The 16,666-nt window shown below is 41.7% G+C and overlaps 1 protein-coding gene across 9 annotated transcripts in view; it reads right to left on the bottom strand.

The window, feature by feature from the left end:
• Positions 1 to 16,666, bottom strand: part of LOC108881337 (unconventional myosin-IXb) — a 54,038-nt gene that overhangs the window by 27,665 nt on the left and 9,707 nt on the right. For all 9 annotated transcript variants that reach the window (XR_007814878.1, XR_007814879.1, XM_018673277.2 and 6 more), the window contains exons 2-4: positions 6,542 to 6,762; positions 6,163 to 6,382; positions 5,251 to 5,760 (exon numbers count right to left, since the gene is read on the bottom strand). Coding sequence is in view for 7 of the 9 variants with exons in the window: in XM_018673277.2 (XP_018528793.1) it covers positions 5,251 to 5,760; positions 6,163 to 6,382; positions 6,542 to 6,699 (888 nt within the window). In the remaining 2 variants the exon portion in view is untranslated. The remainder of the gene's footprint in view (positions 1 to 5,250; positions 5,761 to 6,162; positions 6,383 to 6,541; positions 6,763 to 16,666) is intronic.

Raw genomic sequence — 16,666 nt, 5'->3', positions numbered from 1 at the left:
TTCAAAAGATCAGTGTCCACCCTCAAGAGTCTACTTTACATCCATCAAAACAACAGTACAGGGGAAAGTTGGGTAATTTATATGGTTTAAAGTTAAATTTTTTGTACATCGTTTTCTCAACCCACCCCTTGAATGCAAGAGGACAAGACACATGCTAAAAGGGAAAAAAGAATAGTTAGGATTAAGTTTTCAAGCACCAGTTTTGCTCCTTTTGTGGTCTGGTGTTTTACCAGATTGGAGTCATTTCAAGCAGCTCCACCCATGTCTAGATGGTACCACATCAAACTCCAGCTTGTGGTGTGGTCACAGTACCATGAATAGACCCTGAAGTGGCCTGCAGCATGCTGCTACATGTAAGCTGTATTTGGCCTGTAAGGAACAGCATGTCCTACTCTTCAAAATGATTCTGGATGATGTGATTACAGTAAAGGCTTTGTATATGTATGTGTGTGTGTGTGTGTGTGTGTATGAGATGAATGACTAGTGCACATGACGCAGCAACTTAAACCCAGTAATGCCAACTTTTCCCAGACTCATACACAATGCCACCCAGCCTGACCAAATATAGCTGAGGAATACAGAGGTGCAACCTGTAACTCAGAGATAAAACAATGGATCAGCAGACAGAACGGTCAGCTACTCCTCTGCACTTCCTGAACAACAATACAATACTTTGGTCTCTATACACACCCCTCAAGGCTCTGAGCAAGCAGCAGCGAGAACTACTGCCGCTACTTCCCGTGTCGTACTTGCTTCCTGTTAAAGAGGGTTCCGGATGATAGGAGCTTCCTGTCTGAAGCTGTGAGACAGAGTGGCATGAAAGAGACTGGGAACTTAGCAAGGGGGATTTAACAGTAACAACTAGCAGGTTAGGTTTTAGTGTTTTTTTTTTTTTACAGTTAATGAGCAAGAAGCTAAGGTGTGGTCAGAGATTTCTATCTAGAACAGCTTCCTTTTTGTTGAAATAGGAGGCTGAACAGAAAGATATTCAGAGTGCTGCTGAGACACACCAGAAAAAGTGTAATCTCTGTCTAATTCAATTTTTTTTATCTGTGTGCTGCAATTTTTTGAATATCTTTTTAATGTATTGATGTATTCATAAATACAGTGTACAACATTAGAGTCAGGCTACTCAGGTCTTGAAGGTCTTGGTCTGAAGATTTGCTTTTATTAATTCCAGCAGCAAATACACCAGGACAAGAAAAACTTGTCCGTATGTCCGTACTCCGTATTTCCCTACTGTTGACTCATATCTCCAAAATACTGTCAGCCATGTGTCAGTGAACTCTCTGCAACAGAGGAGGGCCTTGCTGACATTAAGAATAAATAGGCTTCAAAGCTGGCAAAGACACCAAAGAACTACGTAACAGAGGATCAACCAGTTGGACCAGTTCACAAGTCAAATGCTCATTTAGAGCTGGTGAGCTGTTCTGCAGGCAGAAGCCCTATTTGTTCAAACTGCAGAAGGTATTAAAGACAATCTCTCCCTTTCCAACAAAGGAAGGGAATTTACAGAATATAATAGAATATAGAATAAAAAGACGTTAGACAATGCACTAAAGTAGGACAGAGGCTTTCCCAAACGGTTTCAGGTTGGGGCCCATTCAATCTGCCAGCAACACAGCCAGCATCCAGCACCACTAACGATGATCTCATCTCCTCAAAATGTGACCCGGGGCCTGTAGACCTCCCCTATAGCTTGAGGATACGCACACATACACACACTTTGCATTTTCCACCAATGTAACCTGATCAGCATCCAGGACAAAAAAAAGACCCAAATAAAACCCCTTTGCCAAAGTAGAATTCCTTCACTGAATCAGTCTAAAAATAGAAATCCACACTCCATATATAATGCCTTGACTGGAGGTTGTCAGGAAGGAACCACCAGAGGTGGACTATTTGTGTGGAGAGAAACTGCAGGGAACATAATTTTCAAAGGAGTTATTGCTTCCTCTGTAAAGCAACTTTTGTTTCATGTCAGCCATCTCATGAACAAGCTGGAAAAGCTGGTGGGTGTTGTCTTTTCACATAAACTAACCAGGGGAGTCTCACAGCACGTGATAGTCTGGAAAAATGTTAAAAGCAGCAGCCTCCACTCACACTTCAACGTGTCTGAATAAAATGCACATTTGGGTGCTGTAATACTTAAATGGGAAATGTACAGCTGTTCAATAGGGTGATTGACAGACTGGTTGCACATGAAATCTCGTCTCCACTTCCTCCACTGACGAGGGCCAGCAAAGACCGAACCCGTCTCCCTGTCTGCCCCTGCAACCACAGCTCTGGACTGGGCTAACACACACACGCACACTGCATTCTGGGAGTGAACGGCAGAGTGGCAGTGTGTGTCTGCCAAAGGGACCAGAACTCTGCTGATGGAGGGGAAAATCTCTCCATCGCCTTCCCCCTTCTTCCCTCCATCAGCCATCCGGAACCAAAGACTCTGACAGACTGACACACATCAAGGGACCAGTGCTTTCAGATGCTGCTTATTCACATGCATCTGAAAGCAGCAGCTCCAGCACTGAGCCAGAGGGGATGGAGTTGATGGGGATGTGACAGCCGATGGATGGATACACCATCCATGTACGCTTGTCATTAAATTTCAAGCCTACTGCTTGTGGATGATTCCCATCAAACTTCTGTTTAATTTGTTTTTGTTTCAGAGTATATATGTGTTCCAATGAACTGTCATGGGTCTTTTTTAACAGTTTTCACTTTTCAGCACCGTTTCGTACTTGGAATAAACCACATTCCTCAAACGGCTTTTCTAGCTAAAGGGTCTATTTTTAGCCACGTTACTGTGAAATAAAACAGAAATATGTGGAGGAGATTTACTTCCAGATCAGCCTGAAAGTAATTAGTTCCCCACTCCAAGGAAGGCTACTAAACTGAAACTAAAGTACATGGATTTCTGCTTTTTGTCTGCACAGTATTCAGGTGATTGTCCAGCAAAAGAGAGCATCCTGGTCTGACATTTACACTGCAGCCTCAGGCAGAGCTTCATTTTTTATCTTCCATCTCTAGTCCCTCTATATCTCAAATCACAAACGTACACCCAGATTACATCGCTCACAAGAAGCACTCTAAAACATATTATGGCCCGAGGTCACACACTCTCATGCCACCCAGTACACCACACACATGGATGGAGTTCAATGTTAAACAACACTCACAATGGTCTGTTGCTTATAAGAGAGTGGGAGGGACTTGAATGCTGAAAATGACTTCACAATAATAACCCTGCTTGAGGTCTGACCAGAGGTAAATTCTTCCATATGTCAAAGTGGAGGAGACCCCGTTTCTCATTACAGGGGTGAAAAATAAACAAAACCAAGTCAACTCTGTTCTTTGCCACGTAGCTCAGGGATTAAAACCCAAAGCAAAAACAATACTGTGTGATAACTTGCCTTTCATGATGCAACCGTTTCTTGTTAAACTATGTAAAAGCTAACAGATGTCTACTTGTCTACACATATTTGTATGTGCCTCCTCTGTCACCAAACACTGAGAGCTGTAGTTTGCAATGAGCCCTGGTTATTTAACTGTCTGCAGCATAAAGTCACACTCAGCGGCCTTATAGACAGAAGCCTTCAATCACCGGTGACACCACATAAAGCGTGTCTAAGTGCCTGCATACAAATTCATGGACTAATACATTTTATATTTGACTGAGAAAAACTCATAATCATGTCAAAATTGTCATTTCATAAACAAAGCAATCAATTAATTGAGAAAACAATCTGCAGATAAATTCATATTAAAACTAATCATTAGTTGCATGCCTTATGAATAACTATGTTTTGATTTGGTCCACTAACAAAGTGAAAATATGCATTTTCAAGGTTAAATCATGATAATGAAGATGTGTATTGTGGGGGTGTGTGTCGTCTAATAAGCACTGCTGTTTCCTGTGTATCACTGTTACAGTCTGTATGAATCAGATGAACAGGCTGTTGGTCAGTCTGCCTGTCCACACTCAGGCCTGCAAAATGTGCAACATTATTATCAACCAGCTGGCATTATAGTGAGAAAAAAATAATTTACTGAGTTTTCATACTTTATTGAAAGATATTTCCCCTCTAGCTATCTCTACATTTTCTGTTTCCATTTGATTTCAGCTTTAGTTTATTGTGTCCTGCCAGCAGGTGCAGAGAACTAGTCAGTGCAAGCATCTAATTTCTCACAGAGGAGAAAGCAGGAGGAGGATCACAGTCACCTGAATGAAAGAGCAACAAAGACATGCTAGTGTTTGGTCAACAGCTCCAAATGAAAGTCGTTGATGAAAGTTGTTCATATTTTAATGGTCAAAACCAGAACCCAGAACATAGTGTTACACAATGAGATAGGCCAAAGAGACCAAGAGGAGCAAATACATAATCTGAAACATCAGTGTTTGTTTGCTATGTGATGTAGAACCGAGAAACAGCCCTATCTTTTCTAGATTCCCACAGCTTTTTCAAAGGCAAGGGGCCACATGAAAGGGTTAATGGCGCTTGGTTAACTTCCCATCCTCTTTTTCATTTCTTCTTTCTGGGTAAACCATAATCTTCATGTTGAAGTATTTTAAACTGTACACAGACTAACTTATGCCCCATTATCTCAGCCCATGTGCAATTGAGTCAATGCCTGAAAATACATTTGGCTCAGCACTGAATGATACTTTCATATGTTTTACGATTGCTGTGCCCCAAAATAATCTCAAAATGTAACAACTCAGTATTTTTAAGCATCCTCTTATGTTTGTGCTTTTGCATGCCTTGGTAACATGGTGAGTCACTTTTGAGGAAGCACCGTCATTGCTGGATTTGACTTAAGGGAAACAGCAATACATTTTACATCTGACTGAAGACACTGAAGAAAAGAAACTAGGCATGAATAGCTATAACACATAATCTGCATCATGAGATAATTTCCATGTGACATATGAGAAAAACAGGTGGAAAGAACCCCAGAGCTAATGGGGAACTACTGGAGTCACCTGTTTCACTAACACAATTTAACTTTCATTCTTTGTTCTGTTGCCATTATAGACATTATAAGACAGATGGTGGCTTTTGTACCACATGCTTTATCCCATCTCTCATCTCTTCACAAGCATTAACCTGTTCCTAAAACCAGATTAAATTGCCTTCATTTTTAAAGAAAAACACCTCGAGATGAGCTTCTTGTCAGTCAAAATGACAGGTGGAGTAAACACAGGCAAAAAACCTTCCCTTCACTACTGTAACATAATTAGCGTCTTACCTCCAGGACTGGTCCTGCTCCCAGTATGGTCCTCTCCACTCCGCTGGCATAACCCTTCTGGCTGAGCGCAGTTAGACAGTGGATCAGGAAGTTGGTACTCTGGGTCTTACCCGAGCCACTTTCACCAGAGATGACAATGCACTGGTTGACCCTCTTCCTGAGCATGGCATAGTAAGCCACATCTGCGATAGCAAAGATATGAGGCTCCAGTTTGCCCAGCTGGTGGTTCTCATACATCTTGACATACTTAGGGTTGTATATGGGCAGGAACTTGAAGGGGTTGATGGCAATGAGGATGCTGCCTGCATAGGTGTAGATCTTTTTCTTGTAAAAGCGTGTGCGCAGGTTATTTAATATCCTGTCCTCATTGAGGACGGGGAGGTTGCAGAGGTCTGCAAAGTCGTCCTGTGGAGGTGGAAGGAAGCCCCTGGCGGCTAGTCGCTGTGCCTCCTGCTCCTTGGACACAGGTGGGAGGTGAACATAATGGATAGAGCCATCATGGTTCCTTTCCTGGATCAGGGAATGGAAAAGAAAAATGCCTGTAAAACTCTTAACAGCTGACGCTGTGTCTTTCTGAGACAGAATTTCTTGAACTGTCAAAATTGCTAAGGGCAGGCCCAAATGGGACTGTGCTCACATGTGCTCCTGTTACATATTGTATGAAGAAAGGTGAAAACACAGTGGGAAACATTTTGGATGTGGCAAATTTACTTGCTACATTTTTCCATTTTTAAAAATCTTCAAGCATTAGGCTGACATCTTGTTTTTTTGTTTCTTGCTGAAAATGGCAACAAAGAGGAAGAGAGAGCAGAAGGAAGCAGGATGCAATAGTCAGACAGTGGGAGGACTTTTCTTAGAGGTCCACATCCACTACGCATGACAGCAAAGTGAACTGTGTGTCGTCAACTCTACCTGTAGTAGGAAGTAAAAGCCGAGGCTCTGAGGGTGTTCCTCCTGGGCCTTCCGAGGCCACAGCAGAAACCTCTGTACCGGCAGGTCTCCGGCTTCCAGCACCCACTCTTCTCCACCACTTTCCTTCACCTCTGCCAGCACATACAGACGACCAGGGTCCAGCCCCAGCGCCGTGGCAGCGTCTGAGATCACAGAGGCTGCTGTTGCATCCTTCTGCACTCTGGAAGTAGGAGAGAGTAAAGAAAAGTCATAAGACAACTCATAAAAATGTAGAGATTCAAACAAACAACTCTGCTTATCTTTTTCAACAACATCATAGCTAAAAAATAAATAGTTGCTGGTTTTACATTCCTTAGCAGTAACACTGTAGGATACTCACCTAAGGTTGCAGCAGGTGGAGGGATGGGCAGCCAGCCGTGGGTAGATCTGGAGCAGGTATGAGCGGCCATCGTGATCGTTAGGGTTAGCTGGCCCACCTCCCCCTCCTCCTCCACCTGCGTTCGTTGCCATGGTGGCAGCGCCATCTCTGACACTCATCCTGAGCCAGGGGGAGTGGCCTCAGCATGCCGCATCCACTGTTTCCCTCTCACCACGCAGCACCTGAAAATGACAGGTTGATTGATTCATTTACAGTTTTTTTCACATTTATAACCCACACTAATAGATATCATCAGCCTGACAAATTTGAATATTGACACTGGACCATGGATAAAGGGAAACACAAGTCAGTTTATAGTGGGATGAAAGAGAGAAGACTGATTGTCATGCCAACAATTACCTATCCTACTCTAATAAACACTCACCATTGGTGTATTTCCAGTAGAAACACTGCAAAAGAGCCTAGAAAGTGAACGGTTTCCAATATAAAACCTTACAGCTTTCTAAAAGCCTAAACAATGCGTCATTGCAGCTCTGAGCAACCATTTCAAAATGAAAACAAAAAAGCTGATTTCCAAACAAAGTCTCAAACCAAATGGGAAGACTGACTTTTAGATTCTGCACATAATGCAACTCTGCTACAGAGATGTGTCTCTGATTACCCTAGAAAAGAGGCCTAGGCAAGTAAATATAATGATTTGATAGGACACAGGCCTCATAAATAAGCAACAGATCATTTGTGAGGCCTGTGTCCTATCAAGTTATGTACTTGCCTAATCCTCTTTCCTTGTAATCAGTGGTTTATCATAAAAAGATGTTAAAACTCTGTAGACCTGGGCCGTGTGAGCAATGTACTCCAAGGGAAATCAAACTTCGGTCTGTACATGAAAAGTTTACCAATCACTGATGAGATGTTTCAGAGCTATCAGAAGAGAAATCTCTGACTGTTAGGTGAGAAATCACTGAAAGGTGATAACAGCACCTCATGATGCATGACAGCAAAGACACGTGTGAGGAAACATGTTAGCATTATAGGTCCTCATTTTATTCTGAAAAAACTTCATGCATCAAGGGATGTTTACACATTGTCCTACTTTGATTACAGAACAGGCTTGCTGTTTCAAAAAAAAGGGGTGTGTGTGTTGATCTGCCAAATGTATTAATTTCACAATCAAATGGCTCCAAATGCTACATACATACCAGAAGATTAACATGAGTCAGAGGTGTGCAAACCACTGCTGATCTTTTTAATGGTAATAATGCAAGAGCTGTCAACCCTTGGCTAATGAAATGAAACGATAACATGAGCAAAGTCACTTGAAAACGACATCACCATAGCAATATCTGCATTATAACTAGAAGGAAAATGATCACTCAAGATACTGGAGGCGGAGCCTCAAGTGTCTGCCTGCAGCCAGGTTTTGTCTCACCCACAAAAATGTTTAAAGTAATACCTCAACATTTTAATCTTTGGTAGAATAAACTGGTCATGCCAAACGTCTAATATAGCTCTTTTCTCAGCTGATGCCAAAACAGAAACTGTTTTCTCACAGCGTTAACATGTGCTCAGAGGAGAACACTGACTAATACATGAAGCAAAAATAATGTGTGAAATATAGAATAAAACATTTTCAGATGATAAACATGCTTAGATTAGGGCAAACCGCAAGATATTAAATTTGATATTCAACTGAGAGAAAGCCCAATGGTTAAGTCGTGTTAGTGCAGCTGATTTCCAGTCTGTGGTTTTCCTCACATCTAAAAATACACTTCAGTCATCAGAGTAGAATGAAATTTAACTCTACTTCTATTTCAAAACAAAAATAAAGAGTTGTATTTCTATTGCTCTTGAAAGTACATAATTCTGGGTGCACGGCTTAGACTTCTGCATCATCGGTGGCAAGGGCTTGTATTTAATAACACTGCATAACATTATCACATCACATGTACATCACTTAGCCACTGAAACTTTACCGTAAGTTGCAGCTGCAGATGCTGCACAGAAATTGAACCCTTCCGCTCAATGATAGCAACCAAAACACAAAAACAGAAAACACTTAGGGTAAACCACAAATGGTGTAAGGGCTGCACACTATTCACTCTCACACAAGACACCTACAGTGATGTGTGTGTGTGACGTACAGCTCAGTGGCAGGATAAGGCATTTAGTAACTCTTCACCACAACAACTCCATCCATGGATAACTCAATTTTCTCTGCTGGGCAAAGTCTCAAGATAAAAAAAATCTTGCAACATCACAGAGCTCTGAGCAGAACATTAACTGAGAACACAGTAGTGGTTTGTTCAGTTCTTACTACGGATATCACTGATTTCCTCACTGAGGTGAAGCTGCCTTGAGGATGTACAGGACTCTTTTATGAACTAAATCATAATGAACTAAAGGACAAATGTCTTGCTGATGAATCACAAGACTGGAATCCATGCCATAAAATTCACGAGGTCGGGTGCCAATTCTTTGAGAACAATTTCATGTAACCAAAGCACTGTTTAAGAGATGGGCAATAAGGCGCCATTCAAACCAATCAATCTACCTCTGTAAAATCAGTGGTTTTTAATTGTAATGTCCACAGTATGCAACTATTTCTGCTGTAAGGAAGGAACAGCTATTACCAGCACAAACAATAAAGTTTATTTTCCTTAATTAAATAGAGTAGATTTAATTACTGTTTAGGTTGAGAGTTCACAGCGTGATGAACATCCAGTGATGTCACATGTTTGTACTAAATGGTCTTGTGCTCTTCTCTAAAAGAAAACCAAATTTTAAAAATACTTATCTATAACTATAGATCAGCTATCTGCAACCTGCACACAGAAGAAAGAGAACAGCAGCCTCTCTACACCACAACCTACTGTGCAGTAGTTAGTGTCGGTATAAAACCGTGTCGGGCCAACGCTAGTCTGTAATTTTCACTCAAATCACCGTACAATCATACTTCTTCGTTTAACTTCACCCCGCTTCCAAATTACTGACAGTGTCAGTTTGCTGTGGTCACTTTGCCAGACTGACATGACGGACAGCTTTACGTCATCATCATTAAAACAGGGAGCCGGTCCAACACTTCTGATTGATTTAAAGTCAATTCTTTGAAATAGAGCTGAGGTGTTTCAGGACTGATTCAGTCTAACTTCCAACTGGACGAACAGCAAAGGAATAGGGTCCAGGTTCATGTTGCATGTAACAAAAATTAATGCAGAATAGTGATCTGTAGTTGAGTGTGAATCACATAGACGGCAGCTGGGTAAAGTTTGGTCTAATGATGGATCATGTAGCGTGGCTTTGCATCAGTAATGCACACTGTGTAAACTGTAAGCCCCTCTTGGGGAAACAGGAACCTGGTTTAAATCACTGTATGGCAGGCAGAATGCACTGCTTTGGTAACCTGATCCAGGGTCGAGTCCTACAAGCCTGCAGTTTATCACTTTTATCATTCAAGCGGAGACAGTTTATTTTCTCAACCTGAAAAATAAGAAATGTTATAGTCTGAGATATGCCCAAAATAAGCAGGCCTAGGGAAAAGAGGGTCTTACAGGCATTTGCATGCATTATGAAATCAAATTCTCCATTTCTCCATTGCAAGGTTTATTTTCACTGAAACTTTCCAGTGACTGATATAGCCGATTGTACTTGTGTGCTCTGTGGAATTATCATAAGTAAGACATTTTACAAATTAGGCTTTTAGCTCAGATAAAAGGACAGCTCATTTCACTCATGTGCAAAAATATCTAGTTGAGTAATGATGACAAAGAGAATGTTTTGTGTCCTCTACTGTTTAACCATGGGAACTTGTGATGATTAAAGTATAATCATCACAATCTCACCAAACAGTCCTTATCTTTGGAAGAAATAAGCATCTCCACTTAACCAATAAGAAATACCAAACCAAACCACATAATGCTGCTAGCAACTGTTTGCATCTTTAATTGTCTTAATTGATTCTTTTGCACTGTCCAAACCTGTTTCAGATACTAGTAAATTTTGCCTCTATGATGCATGAGCATTATCATTTTTTAAAAAGTTTCTATTTGTAATTATTCATAAAAAGCAAAACCAGGAAATTGTTGTTTAACTCATGCAAAAAGGTCACAGATCACTACATACTGTAAATGGATCAAAGGCAAAACTGCACAAGGATACGATCTTGACAAAGCCAACTCTGGAATCATTTAGGTCACAGCAGAGAATTAGAGGAAAAATAGAGCAACTTGAGACTCATGAGCTTGTATCTTTGCCAGGCAAGCTGACCACAGTCCCAAAAACATGCAAGCCCGTAAAATGCCAAGGCATGCAAAACTGCAGAAACCACAAAAGACGGCATCATCATTATCCTCCATCATGAGCTCTGTCTGGTTTAAATCTGTCCCTTTAACTCCTGAGCTTCTCTCTAGACTAGTTTTCAAAAGAGCAAACATAAAGCTACAGTATCTGTGTGTACGACATGAGGCATTTCATCTCACTTTGTGTGGCTGTGCAGAGAGGGAGAGAAAAAAGGCTGCGTCAAAAGGAAAACTGAACAAAGAAAAAGAGAGGAAAGCAGAGGGAGAGGCAGCGAGTGAGAAAGGTAAACATCTAAAAAGTGAGACAGAAAAGAGAGAGGTCCCGGGGGACAATCAAAGGAGACGGAGGCTTTGAGATAATACGGCTTCCTGCGTGCAGAGGAGATCCTCTGTGAGGATGCCCGGCATTCCACAGATAAGACCCAGGGTTGTCTGCTCTGCGTAGGCTTAGCCTGGCACTTTAGCTGCTTACTGGGGGTGGATGGGAAGACACCAGAGCACAGGACTGCAGCTGAGGATAGAGAGGGGCTCTTTGGCTCCTGTGGGCAGGAGGAGATATCAACAACTAACAAGCTCCTTAAACCCGACCAGATCTTTTTTTTAAAAAAAAAAGAAAAAAAAAGAAAAAAGAGGTATCACTCATCCCTGTTAACCTCATCCCACCTAACACCTCATTATCCAGTCAAAGAGAACAGGCTTTCAGCAAATTAATTCCACTGTACATTTATCAGGAGGATTGGTTTGTACGCAGAAATGTTACTCAGCTGATTTATCAACACAACAGAAACTGAACTGAGTGCAATTAACACCACCTACTGAGAAATGAGGATTTTCCTCTTAGACCACACATGTTCATGTCTGGACTGCTGCACTGAATTTCCAATCCTCTGCTGCAGGGGAACTATTAGAGACAGTTGTCTGGGGGTCAATATTTTACTGAGCCATGGTGTTAATACTGAAAGTTATGGCCCATTTTATGTGCTATAATTCTGATGGGCACAATTTTAAAAGAGCAATAGTGTACACAATCTCTGAATAAGTGTGTCACACACAAGTGCGCGCACACACACACACAGTAAATACTCCGCTGCCAAATCAGGAGGAGAAAAAGAAAAACAGCTGTGTAAAACAAGCACTCTTCTAACTTCATAATGACTGGAGCTGAAATGACAGTATGAAAAGGAGTTGTTTGACAATCAATGACAGAGTGAATTAAGCCAACCAGGCCTTACTCACTCTCTCCTTTCTCCCAGTTGCTACTCTGTCTCCCTCACCCACCTTCAAAGAAATAGCAAAAAGCTCCACCCAGAGAGGAAGGAGGGAGAGGAGGAGCAATAGTAAGTGTACAGTGCCAATTAGTGGAGAGAGAAAAGAAATATTTTGCCTTTATATGGCCAGTTGTTGTAGTGTTTATGATGTTATTTTGAGATGTATGAAAGCCTGGAGTGTTATGCTCTTAGTCTGCACTATAGACAGTAAATTTTCTTCCTAATGGACCTCCCAAGACTGGCACACACACTCACTCCTCACATACATACGTACACTGTATAAACAGAGCAGCCAGTCAGTGCTGAGACACCACCGGCTGACTCTATGATCTGGCAGGAAGTGAATGACCCAGTGACACATACAGGGTCAATGAACTTCAGCTTGAATATTCTCTCTCTTTCTCACTAATGTCTCACTCTCTTTCTCACTCCTCCCGTCTCTCCTCAACTGTATGTCTCACACTCTAAAACACACACAAACAGAAAGAGGTGAACCAGAAGGAAGTAAGTTACAATGTCAGCTATGTGTGTGCGGACCAAAGATATGGTGACTCTCAGCATTCCTCTACAGCGTCACAGGACGACTTAATCTCCTGAGTCAGGGATACACGCAGCCCCTGTCCTGGACTTAACTTGTCACTGACATGACAGTGACAGCAGAGTGGGACCAGGAGGGCTGTTATAGTTCCTTATGAAGTCAGTCATCATGATTTTTCTCAGAGGCTATAAAGCCAACCAGAGCATTAATAGATTAGAATTTCCACCAATGTTTATGTACAGCATCTTTAGATGTGGACATGTTACTATTCTGTTTGGTTTGAAAAAGAAATACTTAAATAACCTTAAATAATGCAACAATGGTAAAAAAAAAAAAACAAAAAAACAAAACAAAAAAAACATGTTTCTACATTCTCTGCACAATATTTACCTAACTGTAAAATGAATTGATGGACACAGCACAAGTAGCAGATAGCTTGCAATAAAGTATGCACTACTAGAGCTGAAAGAAATGTATTGATTAATCTCCTCAATTCACCACTGAAGTCTTTTTTTCTTTTCTCAAATTCTGAAATACAAGGATTACCAGTGTATGTGATTGTAGGCTGTATATCTTTATGCCTTTAAATGTTAGACAGACAAATTACTTATTTGAAAAGGAAAATGTAACTTGCATTTTTAACTATTTTCTGACATTTTATAAAAAATATCCCTTCAATTAGCCAATAGAGAATATCATTAGTTGCAGCTCTATAACCTATATAGTGTAATAGTGAATAATAGTGAAAACAGGAAAATGCATTCCCTTGCAAAATTTTGTCGTAACATTCAAATAGGAATAAATTATCATTACATTATCTTAACTGGGCAAACGCCAGAGTTTTTTTTTTCCCCAGTGTGATTTTTTTCCCCCTCAACAAATTTCCACTGGAAGCAATATGGGGTTCAATGTCTTACTCAAGGAGAAGACACTGTGGACAGGAGGAGCTGGAGATTGAACCACAAACCCCCTGTGATTCATGATCACCCACCTGAGCTACAGCTTCATGCATGAGAAGTCACAGATCAATCAAACTCCAAAACATCTAAATGCTGATATTTTCAATAAAATCAACAAAGACAAAGGCCAGAAGATTTAAACAGTGTACAGAGGCAAACTGGGTCCTTTCAGGAGCCATTGTAACATCATCACCACTTTCAAGTAACTGAAAATATAATCATGACTGAACAAAAAGCAACAGGAATCTTCTCTACTTTGTTCTGGAGGACCCAGCCCATCATGACTGTTGTATAGGAGACATTTCTGAATCTGACTCACTAAGGATGAGCAAAGTTGTACAGACAAGTAATTGTGAAAATGCTCAAGTAGCCTCAAAGTTAGATAAAATGTTTTCCATACATTTGGACACATTCATACTGTGGCCTATATAGCTTATTCTGTGGTTTTGTTGAAGCCATGTCTTTTTAATAAATGAACTATTCAAATCCAATCTGCCAACTTTTTTTAAAATACAATTCTAATATCTTTGGAAATCTTGAGACCTTGACTAGAGTTTAAATGAAGCTCTGTGGGTTTAGCTGTGCTTGTTCCAACAACATGTGCTTGCAATGACGGATGGGCCAAAGGCTTTTTTGGGGCTGAGGAGGTTAACTGTTTGAACATCTGTGTTCGAGTTAAATGTAATCATTTTGTTTAACACTGAATTTCAAACATTTCAAAATCCCCAGGTCCACCTACACCCTTTCCAGGGGTACATCGGTGTGCACGGCTGCGATGCTGTAGACCAAGCTCCCTTCCTCTCCCCATGGAAAGTGGAGCTGAGGCCACTGAAGTATCCATCACCACTACAACTCTCTCTGCATGACCTAATGGAGATGAGAAGGGCTGGCTGTTCGCCAAAGCAGGCTGTATTGTCCTCTGGGCACGATGAGAAGCAGAGGTAAGGGAAGTACAGATTCCCTCTGTGTGTGTGTGTGTCTGTGTGTCTGTGTGTTGTGTTTGTCTGCTTTTGTGTGCTCCCTGTGCCGTTCAGCCAATGCATGTGTGTGGTGTGTGTATTCTCTAAGGGATTCATAAATGCACTCAGGACTTGTGTGATAGACAGAGATTGCTCCTGTTGCTGCTGAGTGGTGGTAAATCAGCCTCAGTGTTGAGGCTCTATGGGAAGTGCAGATGCACCCAAAATGGCTGTGAATGGATCAGAGCCCTCCCACTAGAGCCATGTGTCCTATTGAAAAATGCAGCCTTTTGTTTACAGAAACCAAAAACCTCAATCAGGGAATTAACTCATCCAGCAGACACCAACTGGGCTCAATAAGACAAACACAGATAGAGAGAACTGTGAAGAGAGAGTGAAGGGAAAAGAAGAAGAAAAAAAGGGGGCACTAAAAGCTCATCTCCTCCCCCCCTGCCTTTAAGTCAGCTCCCAGGCTGGGCAGCCACAAACAATAAAACCAGAGCTGAGGAGCATCTGCTGCCTCCGTCTAAAGAAGAGGATAAAGGAGAGAGAAGCCGCAGGGATCCAGTCTTTGACTTGTTGATATTACCCTATTTATTCAACGTGGAGCCCAAGCTCACGGTCAAAATCCTCTTCTCTGCTACAACTAAGCTGCGAGAAAAGGAACATAAAGGAGCAGAGAAAGACATTATCAGAGATTGTAAATTTATGCCAGATTCACAGTGACTGCTCAGTTTTCCAAACCATAACTAAGCTCAAGCTAGCCAGCTGCCTGTCACAATAAATTACCATAACTGTGATGGACAGTGATAATCAATTATACCGTGGTCATCTGAGTGCACTGCATTGATCCGCCACTCCCAATATCATGTGTCTGAGTCATGTATTGACAAACTGAGGCAGACCGCTGTTCATCTGACATCCCTCGGAGGTAGATATGACCCTGTATCACACGCAGATCATTCCAAGTCAAGCAAGAGGGGTAAACCTCAACAGCTGGGTCTGGCTGCAAACACACAGGAAAACCTAATTTAAAACAACTTGAAATCAACAGCTATATCTCTCCTCTAAGGTCTCCACGTGTCAGCCCCATTCTCTTGTTGCTTGAGGCAATCCAACATTACTTTCAGCCGCAGCTTTATGAACTCCTACTTTATGTACATTTCACAGCAGGTCAGTAATCCAAGAGGCCCAGGTACAGCCTTACACTACTCCCCCCTGTCTCGCCACTCATCTGCCTCTGCTGTTAACGCTGTGTTTTTAACTGTTTCCTTAACTGTGCCCCTTTCCCCTCCATGTCCCCCTGTCAAACCACTGCCAGAATCACCCCCAATGCTACCCACCACCACCACCCCACACCACCCGCGACCCCCTGCTGGTCACCCCCTTCTGCTCCCCCACTGCCTAACATTTGGCACTGCTGCTTTAACACAGTCCAGATGCAGAGCCACACTGAGTAGAGGAGAAGCTCAGTCTTGAAGGAACTCCACATACTATAAAAACCAATGCCCTGCTGCTTCTGATTTACATGTAATGCCCTTTTACTATACTGTCACTCAGTCAGTGAGAGCAGAGGGCAAACACCAGTGAGCAGAGGTCGAAAAGCCAACAAAACACATTTGAATGAATCACAAAATATCATGAGTGTTGCAACAGACCAAAGGGATACTCTTATGTAAATATGCATGCAAATTCTCCACAGGATGAGGATGTCTGCCTCGCACAGACTCGTATCCCAAGGTTCTTTGATCCAGAGGTTAATGCAGAGATATGACGATGCGTAACAACCAAGACGATCTAGAGAAATGTATGTTTTCAATCAGTGAGATGAGCTGAAACTCTAGATTCAAAGCAGCAGTGTCCACATGAAATACACCAGACCAGTGAGGCCATAGCATGTCTGACTTAATGCAACCCAGAAGTCTGTGCTCAGTCTGATTGGTTGTTTTGGGATTCTTAGCTGGTTGGTGGTGACGGTGGATTCCAGAGAGTTTTCCGGACCAGTCATCTCAACCATGTTGGACTAATAGACTGGTTTGGACCAGTATTACACAGATATAGTATAGTGAAAACATATAGAAGACTGGGTTGTTGTTCTTTCCTATT

Source organism: Lates calcarifer, linkage group LG17 (assembly GCF_001640805.2).
Source record: "Lates calcarifer isolate ASB-BC8 linkage group LG17, TLL_Latcal_v3, whole genome shotgun sequence".
NCBI classification, from domain to species: domain Eukaryota; kingdom Metazoa; phylum Chordata; class Actinopteri; family Centropomidae; genus Lates; species Lates calcarifer.
This window is presented reverse-complemented; position numbering and strand designations above follow the sequence as displayed.